This window comes from Idiotropiscis lumnitzeri, chromosome 4 (genome assembly GCF_059441095.1).
Source record: "Idiotropiscis lumnitzeri isolate Australia: NSW breed Sydney's pygmy pipehorse chromosome 4, RoL_Ilum_1.0, whole genome shotgun sequence".
NCBI classification, from domain to species: domain Eukaryota; kingdom Metazoa; phylum Chordata; class Actinopteri; order Syngnathiformes; family Syngnathidae; genus Idiotropiscis; species Idiotropiscis lumnitzeri.
The window spans coordinates 10,910,467-10,923,638 of record NC_142394.1 but is presented as its reverse complement, the minus strand read 5'-3'; the positions used below and the strand labels follow the sequence as shown (position 1 = coordinate 10,923,638).

Here is a 13,172-nt window from a genome sequence, read left to right as displayed (position 1 = left end):
GCAACTAGTGAAGCACAGTAGTTACGTTTCTAGTAAGGTTTGATTTCATATTAGTAGGCACTAGTCGTGTAAAAAACATTACGAGTAAGACAATCAGTCTTCTAGTGAGGTGAATAGCCTACTAGTAAGGACAAATGGAACCTTAAGCTGGATATCGGATACCGTTTAGCATGAAAGTGTTTTTTAAGGCTTCACAGTCATGTCATCATATTTCTTTGTGTGAATAAGGGATGGGCAGAATAACGTTTTCATGGATCGTTAAGAATTTGTTTGATTGTGTGGAATTGATGAATGATTTGTATGTCTTTAGCAGCGCTAGTAACTAGCAACTAGTTTGCAGTAGAAAGAAGACCCACATGAGCGCCAGTTCAGTTGAGCTACATCCATGTTGAGATACTTGCGTGTGTAAAACAGCACGGGTGTGGAAACAGGAGCTCTCCAGTTCATGTTTTTTATAGTTTGTCCTCATTAGGGTCACGAGTGTGCTGGAGCCCATCCCTGGTGATTTTCGTGGACGGGTGTGGCACACACTGAACCGTTTGCCAGCAGATTGCAAAGCACGGAGACAAGACAGCCATTCATTCCCAGGACAATGAAAAGTCTTCAATGAACCTATTGGAATGCGGGAAGAAGAGGTGAAGAACATGCGAAGACAGACCGCAGCCCAGATTCGAACTCCCAATCTCAAAAATGAGATGGATGTGGTGACAAGTTGTGCACCGTGCCGCCCACCTTAAAAATAATTTTTAAAATAACAAGTATTCGATTAATTGATTGCTGATTGCTTTCCCCCGTAGTCAATCAAGGAAATGGCGTCAATGCCCATCCCTAGTGCAAATACTGTCAAGGTTCACACCGCACATTTTGTGTGCCCATTGCGGTGTGGTACGTCTTTTCAGCCTCTCAGTCTCCTCTTGAGGCGGTTAAAGTCCTTTGCCGAACGCCACAACCAGCTCTGCAGCTCGCGCAGTATCCAAAAGCCTTCCACCTTCCTGGCGAAGTCGCTCATGGCTGGCCGTACGGAGAGCAGCACAGAGGACGAAGACGAGGAAGAGGAGAGGAGCGAGGGGCCTCCGTGCAAAGACAGCGTTGAGGGCGTGGGGACGAGCCCGTGCTCCTCTCCAGGGCCGAGCTGGTAGAGAAGGGAGAGGCTGGAAGGAGGTGGATGCAGCGTGGCGGGGAGGAGGGAGCGAGGAGGCCGGCGTTGATGATGTGATGAGGAGAAGTCCACGAAGAAGCTCTTGCCTCCATCCACGATGACGCCGTCCTCTTTCCGGAGCGTGTCCGTGTGAAGGAAGTCGAGGTGGTAGCTGTAACCCTCGCCTGCCCGGGCGATAATGGCTGAGTCAGGGTGCCGCTCTTCCGCTTCGGCATCCTCGCTGACGCTCAACAAGCTCCTCCCCCATCTCCTCGTCCCTGCCGCTCGCTCCTCCTCTTCCCAGTCCCACTTCCAGACGTCCGGTTCTTCCCGCCTCCCTCTCCTCCTCTCTCCTCTCACCTTCTCCCTCAATCCGCCGCTCCTTCCTCCATCTGCAGTCGCCTCAAGTCGCCTCCTCGCTTTCCCTCGCTTCACATCCGCGCTGAGGCCTCCCTGCCTCTCCCCTCTGCCCCGTCTCCCCGTCCTCGTCCTGGTTCTGGACCTGCTGTACGAGCTGCTGCTGATCAGAGGCGCCGGGTGGTCACCAGATTTCTTTTCAGGAAGGGCATAGCCCAGAGTTGTCATCAGCGCCGATATGGAGCCCAAAAGGCCATCCAGGCCCGTGCAGAAGTGCAGCAGGGAGATCTTGAGGGAGGGGCAGAGTGTGGAGCGGGCCAGCTCCCTCACAGCCGCCAACAGGACGGAGTAGGCCCTCTGGTTCTGAGCCAGACGGGCCTGGTTCTCCAAGCCGTGCCACAGCTCCAGGCGGGTGGCGGCGCTGGGTAAGGAGAGAGCCGTGCTATTGGGCCTCGGCGGAGAAAAGTCTTTATCGTTGAACGGGGGGCCGAGGTATGTCAACTAGGGGGGCAGACACACAAACAAGCGCAAGAATGTTCATGTCCAAGTTGAATTTCAAGAATTTCAGATCTTGTCAAGCACATTAAGCAGAACCAAACAGATGTGCAGGCATGTTGTGATCGAGACCCACAAGAGGGTCAGCAAAAACAAAATGCTTCCATTGTCTGAGAAACACACATGTGCAGTAAATGTTTGAAATAACTCTAACGCAACCTTGACATATCTGCTTAAACTATTAGAAATAATATAAACTGACACCGAAATGGCACAAAGGTATTTTATGTCAATAAATCTCTTTTGAACTCAAATAATTCCCCCGAGGAATTCCCCAGAAGTAGCACTGCTCCGTCGCACTCATGTGGTAAAATAATTAAAGATAAAATGTGATTCTCTGTGTTGCAGTTTTTCACATGTATGTGTTAATAGACCTTGACCAAACCAGCTTAAAAGGTGATACGTTTTCAACTCGATACAGAATTTATAATGGAGCCGGTTAGGGGAATTATATTTGAAAACAAATAATGCAACCTTCTGATCAGATTTGACTGTGTGTGCTTGCATGTGCGTGTGTGTGCACGTGTGGACTTTTCTTGTTTTGTTTAACTCTCCATTCATGCAAACATATTACAAATCTTTCGAAACTAGAATTGAAAGAGATGTTATGCTTTTTCCACATTTTTCCGCATTTTCTGCCCATTATAAAGCATAGAAATTGGTATAGAAACTGATGTATAAGGGTTTTGAAAAAAAATATTTGAGAAACTATGAAGTAATATCAACAGGTGCGCTAAAAATAATAATGATTGAAATTGTCAACTATCATATTTTTAACTCCAATATACCTGACATTTGTAAATATTTGAAAGTAAGAAAGAAAGAAAGAAAAAAGAAAGAAAAGATGTCCAAAGCAGGCTGAATCATTTTGAGTGCAACTTGCACCTAGATCTAATCAAAGTATAGACAGGAAGAGCACAGCACACAAATAAACAAATGAAGTCACGTAGATCAATAAGAAATAATAATAAAACTCACATAGACATCTTTGATTTCCTTGAGCTGGTATTCCAGAAATTTGGTGAGCTCATATGTGCTCTCTATTGAACTCCTCTCACTGGCCAAGCTGTGGGACGAAGCCACGGTGGCCACCAAAGCAGCAGCCAATAAGAGCACAAGGTGGATTTGATGAACTGGAAAGACAGCATATTCAAATATTATTCAAAGTGTTCCAACTGCAACATTTTTGGTAGTTAATCATAGACAGATTTCAGAGGTTTTAAAAATCACAACATAGAGGATATCATTCCACAGCTTAAGAAATGACCATGGCGATTTATTCCAAACTTTGCTCCAGTTGCAGCTCCGTCATTGTTCAGTTTTTTTTTTCTCTCTTACAATATTCCGGTGTATTTCTTTGTCTCTATGGCAATGGCCTTGTCTGTTTACACACTGCCAGTGCACTCATCTAACACTGCCAATAAAGCTTTTTCCGTTTCCACTCTTATTTAGGGCTCTGTGGCTGTCAAAGGTTTACACTGGTGTCAAATAAAACCTCACTTAGTAGCTCGGGACGGTCGCATGAATGGCTTTCATGTTCGCACATGGTCATGGAAGGAATAACAAAAGCATTTCCTGATGAATGTTTTTGTATTAGTTAATTCTTTTAGAGGTCATGTGTTGTTTGTAGAACATTTGTAGAGATGCTTACATTTCCAAAATGCATATCCTGTCCGTAGAATGCATGACTTCCAAGTGTCCCAATTTATGAAGTTTTTCGACTTGCAAGGCATCGCTTGGTTGAATTTCTTTTTTTTTTTTTGAGTCAGTTTTTTTCCTGATACTCTCGTAGCTTTCCGTAATGTTTTTATAAAATACCGTACTAGTTTTCTAATGTTTTTTGCAGGCTGATGGAATGGATGGATGGAATTTGAATTCATTTTAATATGAAAAATGTATTTGATAGTAACAGTGAATGAGTAAATTGAGTTGTGAGCTTGGTCTTGGAACAAATGAAACTTGTAAGTCAAGGTAGCACGATGTAATTTTTGTGTGTGTGTGTGCGTGTGTTTCTGAGGGCACACAGAAAATTCTTCAGTGCATCTAACTCTGGTTTCAAACAGAGAAAATTGAAGCTGAAAGGTGGTTTTCAACAAAAATGGACCGCATGTTCGCTGGCCTCTCATCATCCTGCTTTCACTCACATATACGCACACGTGCACACACACACCCCCACACACACACACACACCAACATATTCTCTCTATCATCCTTTTGCAAACTGCCTGTCTCACGCTGCATGACACCCAGACAGCAGGCGATGATTCATGTGTGTAATTATGGTCGAAACATGCCGCTGTTTAACAGGTGTGAATTATGGATTGCACAACGACCCTGCCAGTTTTTGTCTGACTGACACACCTGAGGCCTCCCGTTTGCGTCACCGTGCCCATGCTTTGTCGTTCCGCCTGGTTACCTCTCCTGACTCCCCCTTCAAACGCTTATCCCCAGCAGACAATTAACCCTGATTAGCCCACCTAGGCCCCCTTTTTTTCCCCTCCCTGCCTTCATGGCAGCCTCTCAATTAAGATCAAAGGAACTTAAAATGACCTGTCGAAACAAAATAGTTTATTTAATTCTTTCAGTGCCAGTTATGATTTGATCAACAAAAATGTCTCCTTTGCTGATATTGAGATTGATACCCCATAAAACGAGAAGAAACACACTTAAAAATTACCCAAAACTCAAGTTGTTTTTTTGTTATTGGAGGTTTTTTTTACATTTTTTTTATTCTAATTTTTTATCTTAAGATAACAAACTGGGAGTTGTGCCCCAATTCTGTCGTATCAACACCATACAATGAAAATAAAGACTTTCTATTCTATTCTATTCTAAGTGAATATGACTTTGAATTTTATTTCAGGGTTATATATGCACATTTTTATTAGGTTATCAAAACCAAGTATTCACTGATAACAAGAATAACTATATCCATAATGGGAAAATATCATCAATTAATGTATTTAAAAATATTATAAATGCTAAAATTTCATTGACAGAGCAGTATTAATCTTACAATATGTTAATTATGGTTGTATCTTGCACTGTGTCATTTTATTATATGGTGCTGTGTAGCATATTTTCTCGTCAATCACTTTTCACATACTGTAATTGTTTTGTCATATTAGTTTGATATATGATATATTTGTGGTTAGCTGACAAAGTAATTGCGGGGAACAAGCTGACAAGAAAATATGCCATGTATTAACATCTTTGAAGCGATTCTTCAAACATACAATAAATTACAAGGTGTAAAATACAACGTATATTAAACTATAGTATTTCCTTTCTAACTTCATTTGTGAGTGAGCCAAATTGAAATGGAAATAATTTCCAAATTTGTTACTTGTATTCTATTGAGACATCTTACTAATGAGCTTTGAATTCAGTACAAGTGTCATGAAATAGTCTCATCTGTGATTCTCTACAATGCTAGACATAAATGTAATTATTCACAAAATCAACGTTGACGTGACAGTTCCCCAAATAAACCTTTAAGACAAGCATGTCATGTTAAAGAGATTACTTCCAGTGATTCTCAAATTGTGGGACGTGAAAGAATCACCAAACACAGTTCAGCTGCATTTATTTTGGCACATTCACTTTTCATCTGCAATTCATTTTCATGGATTCATTACTTAAATAGGTTTTGTATTTTCATGTATTTTGTGTTAAAGACCTTGTGTGAGGTAAGTTCAGAAAATGGCAAATCAAATTTTTTTGTGTGACAAGTAAAGTCATTACACATAACACAATAATACATCATACATAAAGATTTTTTTTTTTATTTGGTATATTTGAGAAAATAATAGTATTCCAAAGTTAGATTCTGGTGAGCGACAAACCTGGAAGTGTGACGTCATACCAAGGGAATATGGCAGAGATTTACTATTTAGATTTATCACTCAAAATACGGTCGGTCCAGCTTAGCTCAAACTTTCACTTTAAGGTTCAAAGTGTGTAGAATGTTTCAGTGGCTAACAGTAATATTAAATGCACGTTCCTCTTATAGAAATAAAATCACTTTCTGGTTTTTGCTGAGCACTTAGGCCAACTGTATTTTAATCTTGATTATGAGTTACTGTAAGTATTTTTTTAGGCGGTACTTGGTGTTAAACATTGGACAACCACTGTTTTAGACAAATTGAGTGATGGATATCTTGTAATCAGGCTGATGCAGAACTACACGCAGCAACATTTCTAATTAGAGCTCATTAGTTGTAACACTACCCGTAAAGCCTCCGGTTGCCCACATCAAAGCGTCTCCACGGAGTATTTTGGAAAACTCTTCGGTAGTCCCGGGCCGCTCCCACATGCACACACACGCACTTTAAAATAAATCATCTCCAACAACCTACGTCAGCCGACAGAACCCGCTCGGATGGGTTAATTCCCCAAACGTTATCACCTCTCAGAGGCTATTCGCATTTTTGTGCCACTGCCACATGTGAACGTTTGAGGACCATCAGGTCAAATGGAGCTTCATCCTGTGAATGGAACATTCATTAGCATCCACACTTGATTGGACAAAATGGATCCGTTTCACAGAGGAAAAAATAGCTTGGAAAGGGTCCCACACAGATGAAAATACACAAAATGCCCAAAGTGTTCCACCTGTGATACATCCTCATGATATTTTTTTCAATTTTGCTGAGAATCCTCCTCCACCGTGGCCAAATTGTTTTTGTATGAGTGGCATAACTAACATACCGTAAAAAAACAACCTCCATGTTCTTGTTATATAATGTTATAATGAGTGACTTCATTAGAGCTGGCATTGGACCAGACTTCAAGGTGAGTGCCGCAGGCTTGAGGCTGCATGCATGTACCTGGTGGAGAGTGGATGCACCTTCTTTTTAGTGCACCGTTGAAACCAGAACCTTCTCTGAGGGGCGACTGCATTAGCAACACAAGTGCCTGCCCACATTGTCCGAACATGAACTGCCTATTTGCAAAGGACTTTTTTTTTTTAATATGCAAAAAACTAATGAAATACCATCAGACAAGTCGGCAATATACCAAGAAAACAACGGTACTCACTGATATAGTAAGCCTAAAAGAAGAGGTTTTATTCCTAAAAAGCAAATTCACTTCATTGTTTTAAGCTACTGTAACAGGGAACATTTTGAACTTGAACAATATGCTTCAATATAGGAAAAAAAAAAAGCTAAACTGAAATAATGATCATATTAAAATGTATCGCGTGTAAAAGTTAAATATAAATTGTATCGAAACCAAAGCAAAAAAGAAAAAAAAAAACTAAAAACATTTAATTCAAATGTACCGTGGTTGGAAGTTAATGTCGACCGCTCAACTGAACTAAACTCACTCCTCAACAAGCAGCAGTGTGGCAGATAGTAAATCATTTTTCAAAATGTTTATAGCCACTCTCATTTGAAGTTCCCTGTCAAACTAAACATAGAAACAAAAATAAATCCGCCTTTATTTAAAACAACTACAACCCTTTAAGCAACTGATTTTTGAGTACAAACAGTGGAGCATCACACGTAGATAGACAATATAATAATAACCACAGGCATACAATCTTTATCCTCTAAGAAGAACAACTAATATTAGTGCGGGTTACTGAGGAGTGACATTCTCCACATATAACTGGATATCTGTATTATATTGCTCTCAGCTGCACAATGTCCATTGGATTGAAGCGACGTTTTTTTCTAATTTCTTAATTAATTTATGCACATGCTGCATTACAGACTCCACAGAAGTCCGAAATATTACAAGGTCAGACCTCACATACCATTCATGCGTAAAATAAAATGGAAAACTTGATGAGAACTACTATTTGCTTTGTTTGAAAATGCAGAAAGGATTCTGCGATTTACTACATGTAATCCTTAATGGCAAAATAATGCGCTATTATGTTTGTCTCTTTGGAAGTAACTGTTGTTATTGAGATGGAGGTTGGAAAATTCAGACGTTTCCCATTGAATGTAAGAAGACATGGCGGGAACATGTCAGGGATATATATAATCCACATTGATACTGCTATTGCATATAAAACACATGAAAACTGGAATCATCCTCTTCCAGCCCCTAATGCTGAGTCAACACAAATTTGTACATGGACTCAATGTGCAAAAACTCACAAATGGAAACACGATGGGCAACAAAGTCTTTCAGTCTTCTCCAAATTAGTATCTCCCTTCACTGGTTATGTGTAAAAGGATACCTGTTACCCACTGGTTACTGACCCAGTGTAAGGGAATGTTGATTCCCTCGCTGACGGCAGATACGTTATCTTGAAAGTATTTTTTCCAGATTAGCCGTGTTGTATTATCCAAGAGAAAGAAGCCATTAGTGGAAAAGAAGCCGCGTTTGAAGTTGTGATCATGCAAATACTGAGAGACAAACAATCAAACCGACTAATGCTCGCGCGCATAACCATTGATTATCTTTTGACTTTTATCATCCTTTCCCTTATTCGAAGCAACCCGATTGAAGCAGGGCCATCACTCAACATGCTCAGATCCATTTAAAGCCGAAAATGTGCGGCTCCTTAAGGACGGCTGAGATTTTTCTCTCTCATCGCGTCTATAAATTTAAGAGGTTTTTTGCTCAATAGGATCAGAAGTGATGAAATTATGTCATGCCGCCACCGAAATCTTATACATAGCACTAACATCTCGACTAAGCCAAATACGGGTGACGTTCACTCGCAAAAAATAATTAATCAACGCTATTGTTGTTATATTGCACTATAAGTTTGTATTTATTTCAATTTCATAGGTTGGATCACTGCAATTCATGAATGCTGTGTAATAGAATGAATAACATATTATGACCTCCATGTAGAAAATAACACTGTTGCGACATGAAAAAAAAACACCACATAAGTGCATATTAGATTTGGGGCATAATGAATGACAGGCAAATGTAATCATATTACTCTGAATTGTGTGAGCAAACTACATTGGTAAATTTTTTTTATACAGTCCATTGTTGATTTTGACACAGATTATAGTACAATTAACTGAAAAATGCATAAATTAGCTTTCTATTTTTGAGTGGAACCAAATGTTATCTGAAACAGAGTTGTACTCAACTCTCTAAGCGCTAAGTCGTCCACATTGTTGTTGTTATTTATATATTTCATTTTATTTTTGATCTACAATTTCACTAACCAGTGCTTATCATCCTCAACTTATTCTTTCTGCATTCCCATGTAACATCTGAAGGAATTTTAATATCTAGTTTTCCAAACTTTATTACGCCAAGGAATATATTTTACGTCGGAAAACGTCACGACACAACAGCAACAGATTACCTTCCAATAATTATTGTGTCTCTTAGTATTATAAAATGTTGATCTGAAATCACTATATTTATTTGTTGAAAGAATGACTTGAGAATGACCGGATGAATCTCAAGGGCATATAACTTAACAAACAACCAAAACAAAACAAGTCAATAGAATTCAAAAGAATCATATGAAGGTGTTATATACAACATCTTTTTTGACTGATAAAATGACATGATTTTTTTGGGGGGGAGCATTGCAGATAAAACCAGATATTAAACCATATAAACAATAGGTTACATCTTGGGAACAAGCATTTTATTTGTTTGGCGTATATTGCAGGTAGCAAATGGATAAATTGTGGAATTCTTCCGGACACCTGAAAATCTCTCACAGCTCAGTGGTTGGGAATTTCTGATGTAGTTATAAAAATGACTTCATCACTTCTACAGCGGTGTCGAGTATGTTTTATTTGGGTAGAAATTAAATAAAATAAGAGAGAGGAGGCGAGACACGCCATCAAACGATAAAATGTGTGTCATTGCGGTTTAATTTGAACACCCAAGAATTCTCCAGACAGGACAACGACATCTCAGGTTCACGTCGCATGTGACTTGGCTCTGTGTTTAACCTCGGCAGTCACACTTCATCTGAAACCGTAGCATGAAAATATACTTGTGAGAAAAACAACCTCACTCTCCTTTTTCTTTGAGTTCGCACCGTATTCATATCTGCAACGTCAAAACACAAAATCCCGCAAATCCCACGAGGACTTGTTGTTCGAACTTGGTTCAATTTTAGTAACGTCATAGGTTGGTTGTCATAGGAACAACAACAGCATGAACAACTCGTTAGAGGTCATGACATGACACCTGAGTGTGTTGTTGTTGTTTTCAAGGCTAATTTAACATCGCACGTGAGGCCAGTGGAAGGGTGAGTAGGGGTGACAGTTGAGGGTCAGGGTCATTGTTTTGTGTGTGTGTGTGTGTGTACAGTTAAAGGCCAGATTTATGAGCAGCCTGTAGCCAATCAAATGCGCATTCCTTCACTAACTCAACACACTCAAACGAGCAGGCATGGACACAGACATATGCATCCAGGGTAGGGCAGATCCGCAAGCGCACACACAGGCTGAATAATCCGTATAACCAAACCAGTGTGTCGTCACATACATTTCACTGGTCCATCACGCCCACACTGGATTTACTACCATGGTTGTGAACATCAATGCCTTGGTGCATGCTTTCAAACATGAGCATCTGTGTTGTTTGACAATTTTGACTGCGCCGCCACTATGATAGTCTCATTTATTCACACAACCTGTCAATTTCTGTTTTCCTCCCCCATCCGAATTTCTTCCAAAAGCTCAGTGAAAAGTAAAACTTGGCTAAGGCTTCGGCCTAATTGCCTTCACTCTGTTTTCCTTTCACTAATTGGCTCCACTTGTTGCCTCCATCCTCATCTTTCATTCCTTGCTTCCTCTTTTTCAGACAACCCCCATCAGATCCCTACTTCTTTATAGTGTGGGTGGGGAACTTATTTTGCACCAGTTTTTATTAAGTCCTAAATTCAGGGTGGAGAGGTTGATGCAGACGTCAAGCACATTTTATAATGCGCATTTGTGGGTTACATGTTTTTTGGAGTTTTCATAAAAGCCCCTCCCCTGCTTGTGCAAATATATAAAAATGACTGTGAATATGTATAATTTAAAGAAGAGTGTGGAAATTAACTGTCATTCCAAATCTTCCAATTTTACCTGCAGAATTCAAAGCTCGGTTCTTCATGCTGTTTTATTATTCTAACTACGTACTTTGTTTTGAAAGACAAGCAACAGCGAAAAGTTAGTATGTTTTTTCCCGTTTGTGGCTATTTGCTGAATTTTAATTCAAACAATGAGTCTGTTAATAGATAACATAATACAATACAATACAATGGATCGTGATTTATATTGCAAATGTTTTCCTTTGACGTTTTTACTAACAATTGAGTTAGTGGTTTAATGTCTCCTACGTCTTTATGAAATTGTGAAAGTAGGTGACCCCTTGTTTGCTATTCAGTAAAATTCTCTTTGCATTCTGGTGATAAATTCACAGAATGGTTCCAACAGATCCACTTTTAAATGTGACAGCTACTTAACATTTTGTAGTATAGCCTACTGTATGTTGACTTACAGCAATGTTTCAGGACAGACAGAGGGTGGAAGAGAGGATTTGAAAGGGGGGCTGTGGTGAGTTTTTTTCTACGCCGAGGGGCCATGTTAATTTGGCAAAAATGTAAACAGCATGTGTAACTGTTCAAAGCGTGACCGACTCATTTTATATGTTCCCCCCATTCTTCCCGCTGCTCTCTCTTCCCCTGTGGGTGCTGTGGACATGTGTCAGTGGGGAGTCTGCTTGGAATTAACCCCTCCAGTGCTGCTTGATATCTGTGCAGGCCAATCAAATAGCATCATGATCCCCACCTCTCTGCACAATCTTTCAATTGTTCTTTGTTTTGTGTGCGTGTGTGTGTGGGGGTGCGTGCGTGTGCGTGTATGTGCAAGTGCGTGCGTGGGCGTGCGTGTGTGTGTGTGTGTGCGTGTGTTAGTGCCCGTGTGCACTCACATGCTCATCCACTCAACCATCAAAATAATACATTTTTTGTTTATGCCTGCACGTTATGTTTGTTTAATCGCCAGAGGACAGACTTCTTGTTTAAAAGGGAATGGGAATCAGTGTGTGAGCGCGTGTGTATGTGCGTGTATTTTTTATGCGCGTGTGTGTGTCTGCACGTGTGCGTGTGTGTGACTAACATGAATCATGTACTTTCACATATCAGTGACAGCTAACGAGACAGGCGCTTAAAGTTTGCTGTGACCCCTAAACCTTTTGGTTTCTTTAACTATGTATCATTTTAAAGAGAATCCAAAAGTACTAAAACCAAACATAACCCTATCTTCTCCTTGTTCTGTGTAAAATAAGAATTATCCCTCATTGTCGTCCATGTTTATTTCGTTAAAAAATCAATTAGACAGAATTTTTTGGAGTCATTTCTGGTCAATAGTGAAGTTAGGCTGGGTCAGAAAAACAAAAAATACTTTTACACACAAAAAGAGTCTCCAGGGTAATCTTTATAATACTATATTTTTTATAGCTATTCACAACTACTATAATTTTCTTAGTCACTTTTAGAATATCAAATAAACCACCAATAATCTTGCTGAAAATTGTGTTTTTTCTTTGTTGATTCTTAGTCATGCAAGACGTGGTAAGGTTTAATCGAGGCAAGTGGACTCTTTTCACATATTTGATGTGATATTTCTTTTATTTAAACTGTTGAAATAATGACTGAGCCACTTATGTTAGAACAAAGCAAAATGAACACCTATGTACATTTTGGTATAGAATATGTGTCTTTGATGTTGGATTATAGAGACGACATGCTAAATATAATAAGAAAGGCGTTTTACCAAATAAATAGAAGTGGAAAATGTTTTTTAAATAGTTTGGAATGGTTCCTTTTCTGTACTTACCAATGCGAGACATAATTTTCCTTTCTCCAAATCCTTTTATTTTCCCTTCAGTGCTCAGAGGTTCATCAATCAGCTGCGGAGCCCTTGAAAGTGTTCTGTTTTTTTAGCTTCTCTTTTGAACCAAAGTTTGCGAATGGTGAGAGGATCCAAGCAGGTGATGTTAGATGCTCTGAAGAAGCTACTCGTCAGGATGGAGAATCTGCTCGGACTTCTGTGATTCGTGTGACAACCTCCGAGGCGACGAAAGCTTTTTGTATCCTCCACCCCCCCCCCTTTTTCTTCTCCTCCTTTCCTACCCCCTTTTCCATCCCTGAATCCCGACTTTATTCTACTTTTTTTATCCTTACGGC

The 13,172-nt window shown here is 39.9% G+C and overlaps 1 protein-coding gene across 1 annotated transcript; it reads right to left on the bottom strand.

Annotated features, from left to right (window-relative positions):
- Nucleotides 1–640: 640 nt before the first annotated feature.
- On the bottom strand, nucleotides 641–13,016 carry clcf1 (cardiotrophin-like cytokine factor 1). Its single transcript, XM_088294150.1, has 3 exons — nucleotides 12,823–13,016; nucleotides 3,029–3,183; nucleotides 641–1,996 (listed from the first exon to the last, which is right to left on the bottom strand). Exons 1-3 carry the CDS (start codon nucleotides 12,833–12,835, stop codon nucleotides 896–898), a joined length of 1,269 nt encoding a protein of 422 aa, XP_088150276.1. The 5' UTR covers nucleotides 12,836–13,016; the 3' UTR covers nucleotides 641–895.
- Between the last annotated feature and the right edge of the window lie 156 nt (nucleotides 13,017–13,172).

Coding starts and splice junctions, on each gene's coding strand:
- clcf1 (XM_088294150.1), bottom strand. Junction 1,997..3,028: donor AGGAAATCAAAGATGTCTAT/GTGAGTTTTATT, acceptor CTGCCCCCCTAG/TTGACATACCTCGGCCCCCC.